Source organism: Amphiura filiformis, chromosome 8, assembly GCF_039555335.1.
Source record: "Amphiura filiformis chromosome 8, Afil_fr2py, whole genome shotgun sequence".
Lineage (NCBI taxonomy): Eukaryota > Metazoa > Echinodermata > Ophiuroidea > Amphilepidida > Amphiuridae > Amphiura > Amphiura filiformis.
The window spans coordinates 47,886,671-47,894,532 of record NC_092635.1 but is presented as its reverse complement, the minus strand read 5'-3'; the positions used below and the strand labels follow the sequence as shown (position 1 = coordinate 47,894,532).

Sequence of the window (7,862 nt, the reverse complement as noted above, 5' to 3'; positions counted from 1 at the left end):
CCACCTATAGTTTGCATTTACTTAATAATTTACTTAACAACCGTGGAAAGTGACACATTTGTAATACAATTATTGTACACACTTTGCTGTTTTTTCACACGCGCCTTCATTCTGACTTACATGTATCTAACTTTAGATGTACGATCTTTTCAAATGAATGTGGTATTAAAATGATGTATATTCATTTGGTAAGTAATTTGGTATTGTTTATATATTTGTTTGTACATGACCTAACTTACACTTAAAGCCATATTGTAACATTTGCTGCCCTCAATAGTTTTCGAGATTCTGTTTTTTACACGATTGTAATGTACTTCAGTAAACTAACATACCCTGCAAAATCAACACTTTTTTGAATAAACCGTTTGAACAAGATGGTTTATTCTTACGATACAAATATTAGTCGAACACGTACACGATGTTCATAACACAGTACGTACATGACGTGTGGTTCGGGTATACATACATCAAAGGATTGTACCGTAGCACAACCGACGGAGTGACACGCATTGGCGCTGATAGTAAATTCCAATTTTCTTTGCTTTGCCTCAGTTGTTTGGCTCAATTTTAAAAGGGGGAGATATCTGATAGTAAAAGCTAACAGTCTATGGAATAGACATACTAATCTATTTTTTATGGAAATGTTTTTGGAAGAGCTTAATTTGTTATGTTTATAGAACAACAGACAATTTTGAAATGTCTTAATTAAAACATTAAATCCACATTGAACACCACAGTTAATCGGCCAGGATAATAAGCAGGGTTATTTCATAATTGTGGCAAATAACAAAAATAAACAAAAAACAAAATCGTATATAATTATGGCTTTGAGTTGAAATTTTAGTTTAATTGCAATTGATAGGTAAATTGAATTGACCAATGAATTTAATTGTTAAATCTGGCCTCAAAATAGGTTTTATTTCATTGGCTAACGAAGAATCGCTCTCAGCTTACAGTAGAATCAATCTGAAGTGCTCTACACAGTAAAGCCACAACCAACTTTACACTCCAAACGCTAGCGATATGAGCAAGGGTATTCAAAATGCAATTCGATATGTCTGATTTGCTCTAAGTTCCCACAAAAATACATGAAAACGTCGCTATATGAGCCCTTAAGGGATATAAATGACTTAAGATCTATATGCAAGGAAGGTGTCGGAACGTATAATCAATCGGGATTACAAATCTTCTTTTCCACCGCATATTCAGAAAATGCAATATTTGGCATAATTATATTTATACCAAATGCAAAATTGCTGATGAATTTAACATGTTTATCGACTTTAAGCGAACATACGAGAGAATTGTAATCTTGTGGGAGAATTGTAAGATTTTTCTGTCTTTCATGCACACGTCAGATCTGTCTTTGGGTTTTTTTAAAGAAGAAGTATCCTTTTAGTGGGAAGTTTAAGTCTTACTTAAATGACCTTTACATTCCCATTTTAATATTTTATCGGCTTATCACATGGATGAAAATGCAATATTTGGTATAAATTTGTACCGAATTCAAAATTGCTGGTGAATTTAGCGACTTAAACATGAAAACCGAAAACATGAGAGATTGTAATCTAAGACATAGTTGTCTACGATACAGACGTCAAATCTGTCTTTTTAAATGAAGCATCCTTTTAGTGGAAATTTTAATTCTTACTTAAAATAACCTTCACATTTTGATATTTTATCGGGCTTATCGCACGAATGCAAATTGACGCACTATTTGGCAATAATTTGTGCTTAGTGCAAAATTAGTGGTGAATTTAACGTATCTAAAACATATTTTTTGCCTACCGTCACCAATTCATCTTTCTTTCTTTTTTCCTTACATAACGGATATATATCTTAGAAAGCAACTGCACGTAAAGAAGTTCTATACCTAAGCTGAGCGAGTCTACTGCTGCTGAGGTTATCGTGACCAAATAGTAATTAACAAAACAACGTAATGGCGGAGGAAGCATTCACAACAGCTGCAGCAATGGCCAACGATGGCTTGAAGGATGCGCCTATGGATCTAACCACTCCTTGGCACCTGCAACCTGCTCCAGGACATGATCATTTGCCTCCTATGCCAGAGCTTCTTAGGTTTGGACTCGCTGTATTTCTCATTACAGTCTTCTTCGTAGGAGCTGCAGGAAATCTTATGGTTATCTACATCTTCTTCAAGTAAGTACAATCAATCAATCAATCAATCAATCAATCAATCAATCAATCAATCAATCAATCAATCAATCAATCTATCTATCTAGCGGTACCTCTTTTCGTATCATAAATAACGTACCGCTTGTCTTGAGTCACTGAAATTCCAGTGTAGTAACTGGATTCCTTGCCCCTATAATACCTTTTGTTACCAGTGTGTTATTATTTTTTGATAAAAATGCAAAAATAGTCACAAATTTATCAAGGGGTGTATAGTACCACCTTGAGGGTTTTCATTATCTAAATCAATATATTATTGACAAATAACACTTTGATGTTTTGCTGAAGTTCATTCTTCAAATCATATACTTTGAAAACTTGCTTGATTTATATATAATATTATTGTGAATGAGTTATGTATACGTTTTACAAAAGTGTTGTTGTTTCAGCCCTCTTTACAACATACCTCAATAACCACAGGACCTACAAAAGTATATCTGTGATATTTGAATTCTTCTACACATTAGCTATGAAATGATTAATGCAATTTTCCCAAAAACTCATTACCATTCGCAAGATGCTGTGAACCACCAAATCACAACAGTTTCAAATAGTTGCTAAGATGAACCCTTCACTTATCCAACCTGTTGCTTATAGTGCAGGGTTATATTATGATTCAAAATAATAACTTCCTACAGGATGTTTACCTAACGTTTATCACCATAGTTTATCTATCTATCTATATATATATATATATAGTATCTACTTTTACTAACGGAATAATAATTTACCCGTGTATTTATCGATTTTGTAGAGTGACGAATACGCATAATCGTGAGAGTAAACGGCGTTCGAAAATGTTGGTACCATTCTGTCGGCCCTTCTAAAAATTGAGGATATTATTTGATCAATCATTTGAAATGTATATATTTTAGAAGTAAATGTGCAGTATTTATTTACAATATTTTTATGTTCCAAATTGATGTAAGCATGAAAACGGGTATTATTCGGCTTTATGGCAAATCCAAAAAGTCCCAACCGCTGCCCATAAAGCTGTATGCGGGGTCGAATACGCATTCAAATATGTATAAACCATAGCACTCATCAATGATTTCGGGTTTTTATGCAGAAATTGCTGATTTTCCTGCGGGTATGGACTCCCAGCAAACACAAATACGTTTTTAAAACGTTTTAAATAAGTTATATTTTGGGTTTTGGTTTAGGTAAAAACGTTTTAATAACATTAAAATGTCGGGTTATATAAAGGTCATGAAATCGTTTTAAAACGTTTTGTATGAAAACACACTACAACAATATTTTTAAAATGTTTTCGAAATGTCATTGTAAACTATTATATTTTGTCAACACTTAAATAACATTATGTTAAAATATTTGCACCCAGCAAACACAGAAATGTTCTTAAAATGTTTTTTACAAAACGTTTTAATAACATTTAAATGTCGGGTTACATACATGTCTTGAAAACATTTTAAAAACGTTATTGTAAATATTTTGGGCAAACATTTTTTGCAAAATATTTTTCAACCCCAAAATAACATTCTGTTTAGAATGATTTGTACCAAGTTTTCAAAAATGTTTTTGGAATGTTATTAAAACGTTTTTATGCCCTTTATATAACCCGACATTTAAATGTTTTCTGTAAAACATTTGTGTTTGCTGTGCACTAAATTACCAACAAATGTTATTTAATGTTATGAAAACGTTTTATACCATTAATGTACCCTTTATATAACCCGACATTTAAACGTTTTCTGACAACCTTTTATAACCTTTTGCGAATGATGTCGAAAACGTTTTGTGTTTGCTGGGCTGCAAACTTGGCATATAAGTTATAAATAGTCATTTCCTGTTATATTTAGGAAACAAATCCGGTGAAAATCGCACGATTCTAAAGCAGAATACACAATTTTGAATATTTATAGGATTTTCAAGTTTCGCGAAGGCTTACTCGCATAAATATGTATAGAGAATCACTGTTTTCAAGATATAGTGCACCCAATGTGAGTAGTAGAATATGCAAAATTACATGGATACATGAACTGTTTAGCATATTATCATGTTTAGAATCGTGCAAAAGTACCCCTCTCTTTCTCTGGAAGACAGCATCTCATGTATATTGACGCCTTCTGTTGCTCATCATTACATTAAGGTTACGCATGGTTTTGCTTTATTGCCCTGCGGGGCATTTTCCATTAGTTACAATTCCACACTATGGGAGTTCCGGCCTAAACCCTACCGGGCTTGCGGCCTTTATGTTTTTCTTGATACGGGGCTCCAGCCCTCAAGCTTCAGGCCTCAAATTCGGTAGGGCTCTATAATTTCCCTCATTCTTCAGGCCCTCTATCGGGGCTAATTTATAGCTTGATCGCTACTGTTTGTTGAGCAAAAGTGTTTCTTTGTAGCCCTGCGGGGCAACCTTGAACAACATTGTACCTTTAAGTCCTAATACTAATAGCCCTAACACCTAATTTTTTGCGTGTCCGCTTTCTTTCATTGACAGGACGCGCTCCCTTCGCACACCACCGAATATGCTGATTATCAATCTCGCATGCAGTGATTTACTCATGGTCTTCTTCGAGTTTCCAATGATGTTTCTCTCTACGGTACACGGAAGGTGGTTATTCGGTGAAGTCGGTAAGATATTTGTCCCACTATAGCGCGGTTGTTTGATGGCATGTAAACTGTGGTAATTTTAAAGAAAAGGTGAACAATGATGGCGCTATTTATCTTAAATCATGTTTGCATCTTTACAAGGGGTAGACACTTGTATAATGGTATTAGAATATCAGAAAAAGGACTAACAAATAAACATTTTATCATGAAATGTAAGGAATATCTATAAATTTTTGGCTAATTTAAACTTAAAATATATGTAAACAGCGCCCTCAGTTTGCACACAAATGTACAGTTAATAAAAATTAACATAAAAAAGCAGAAAACGATGAATACTTTGATATAGAAACGAAAATATACCTTAAAATAGCTAAATCAATGCTAGCTGATATTAAAAATCGCAGTAGCAAAAATTATGATTCTAGATGTGTGTTTCCCATTTGATCATCACGTGTGACATACTGCTGTATAGCCAGGGATGTTGTCTCATATCACTGGTACAGCTAATAAGATCTTTCCATAATTGGACTATTCTATTTAAAATCCACACTACCCCTGTGGAAGATCTTGGAAATATCTTCCACAGAGGGAGTATGAATTTCAAATGGAATTAACACATTAGCATTTCCATTTGAAACTCACTCTCCCTCAGGTGAAGATTCAGGTTGAATCTTTCTCGGAGGGTGCATGAAATTCAAATGGAACTGTCTGATGTGATCATTTGATTTAAAATTCATACTCCCCCTGTGGAAGATATTTCCAAAATCTTCCACAGGGGTAGTGTAGATTTTAAATGAAACAGCCCGATACAGGTATTGGCGTTGTTCTGGACCCGAAAATGTAATACCTTTCTCTTGCTTCTGCATTTTTGCGAAGCTTATAATAGTCTTTATTCTAAAGTTATATTGATTAGCTTCTAAAATATTATTTTTTATATGAATAAATAGGATGTGATGCTTACGCCTGGGGAGGTGCTATGTTTGGTGTGTTGTCTATAGCTACTCTCACTGCAATCGCCTTTGACAGGTAAGAATTCTTATAATTTGTTTATTTCTTTAATGTTAAAATTTTGCTCCAGGTACAACTCACGTGGTTTTTAAACCTGATCATTAATTACTTCAAGAGACATTATTTTACAAGAGTTTTGCTTCTCCCCCAAAAAAAAAAAAAGATGTTGCGATTGCATTTTTTCCTTGACAATTATCAAAAAACTTAACAAAAAAAAAGCATTATGATTTTAATGTATTTATGTGATATTAGTCTGTGAAACAGTATTGTAAAGTCTCACTTCATGCATTTCACTTAATGATTGAAATCATTGATGAAAACGTCAACCAACATGACCAATGAAATCTACATTCAACAAGTTAGGATAATTAGTGCTTTTGTGTAAGGGAACAAACTGAAAGATCGATGAAATCTATGTGACCGTAACCACTTTCTTTCAGTAGCGAGGAGTGAAAAGGTCAATTACGTTTCTTAAACCAACGGATACTTCCGGGGTTAGAAACTTGGCTTGGACCTCATCATCGATCTTTTGGTTGGTTTCCAAACATTGCCGTGAACTTCTTTAATTGTTCAATTCTCATTATTTCAGACAATACGCCATATGTAGCTCCCTTGACAAGCTTCGGAACATCACCTATGGTCGGGCAGGTAGAATGGTTGTCTGCGTGTGGCTATATTCCGTATTCTGGTCCATCTTCCCGTTCTTCGGCATCGGCGACTACGTCCTGGAAGGGTACGGTGTAAGCTGCACGTTCCACTACCTAGACACCTCTCGTAGAAACCGCATCTACGTTGGCTTTCTATTCATTGGTGATTTCTTTCTTCCCCTTTGCGCCATCGTCTCTTGTTATGTCCATATTGTTGGCACGGTTAGAGCGAATAGGAAGAATCTCGCAGATATATCTAAAGATGAGTCTATTAAAAAGGATAAGAAGGGAAAAAAGAAGTCCAAACGTCAAAATTCTGAGTATGCCATTGCTAAGATCGGTATGACCTTGACAGCTCTTTTCGCGTTATCCTGGACACCTTACGCAACTGTGGCGTTCATAGGGGAGTATATCAACGGTGATTTGCTGGGTCCAATGGTCCAGACTCTACCCGTAGTATTAGCCAAGAGTTCAGCCATCTGGAACCCAATTGTCTACGCAATCAGCCACAAGAAATTCAAGGCAGCCATTCGTGACCATTTTATCAAAAAGTGTTGCGGAGAATTACCCGAAACGAATTTCCAATCACAAGGCACCAGTCGCGACTCTCTGTCTTCCGCAGACACCCTGCGACAGTCTTCCAAGAAATCATCACACCAAAAACATGCACCAGAAGTCGCAGTGATAAGCACCAATCAACAACAACAAACCACCGGGATTCTGAAAGAAGGAAACAATCGGCGTTCACTTCAAGTGCGTTTGTCGACTGATTTACCAGAGGAAGACCCTGCCATCGGTACATCGTCTACTCAACTGTGGGTATCGGGCACCAAGGAAGTCCAAGGTATTTCCAACCCAGCGATGGAGATGCAGAATGTAGATAGAGAAGGGCTTCCCATAAATCCTTCCGATCAGCTCACCAGGATGTAACTATACTGGTGGCATTTCATGAACGCGCGGGTTCACCATGTGGTTGATTAGTTTAAATTCGGATTGACTATTGGTGTGTGTGCAACCTGAGACCATAGGTATTATGGTCTCAGGTGCAACGGACTGTAATAATTGTTTTGAGTTTGACAGAGTGCCGAATATCGATTAATTTCTTTCATGTTATACATAATTCTCTTGCATTAGTATTGGAACAGGCGATTAGCCGAGCGGCACTGCACTGTTAACTAATCATAGATATTAAGCGAAGGAGCATTCCGATTTCAATGTAACAAATCATGTATAGCGCCCTCTTTCGCTCATTTATCAAGCTGAATCACCGTTAAATAAATAATATACTGCCCTCTATCTCTTTATATCCTGTTCGCTAATTCAAGAGAATCAATGCGTAACATGAATTTAATAAAAAGGTCGATCATGTTGCACATAACGAATAATATTCTTACTTCCCGAACTCGTCGCTGCTGTTACTCATCAAAATTGTTCGGATGA

General features: G+C 35.8%; 1 protein-coding gene across 1 annotated transcript; it reads left to right on the top strand.

The window, feature by feature from the left end:
- The first annotated feature begins 1,857 nt into the window (after positions 1 to 1,857).
- Positions 1,858 to 7,352, top strand: LOC140158375 (rhodopsin, GQ-coupled-like). The gene is made up of 4 exons (XM_072181467.1): positions 1,858 to 2,160; positions 4,655 to 4,788; positions 5,715 to 5,793; positions 6,365 to 7,352. The coding sequence occupies exons 1-4, from the start codon at positions 1,940 to 1,942 to the stop codon at positions 7,350 to 7,352; spliced, it is 1,422 nt and encodes a 473-aa protein (XP_072037568.1). The 5' UTR covers positions 1,858 to 1,939.
- Positions 7,353 to 7,862: the final 510 nt, after the last annotated feature.

Excerpts from the sequence above, each read along its gene's own strand:
- LOC140158375 (XM_072181467.1), top strand. The coding sequence starts at position 1,940 with ATGGCGGAGGAAGCATTCACAACAGCTGCAGCAATGGCCAACGATGGC. Across the intron at positions 4,789-5,714 it reads GTGGTTATTCGGTGAAGTCG|GATGTGATGCTTACGCCTGG; the intron begins GTAAGATATTTG and ends ATGAATAAATAG. Across the intron at positions 5,794-6,364 it reads ACTGCAATCGCCTTTGACAG|ACAATACGCCATATGTAGCT; the intron begins GTAAGAATTCTT and ends TCATTATTTCAG.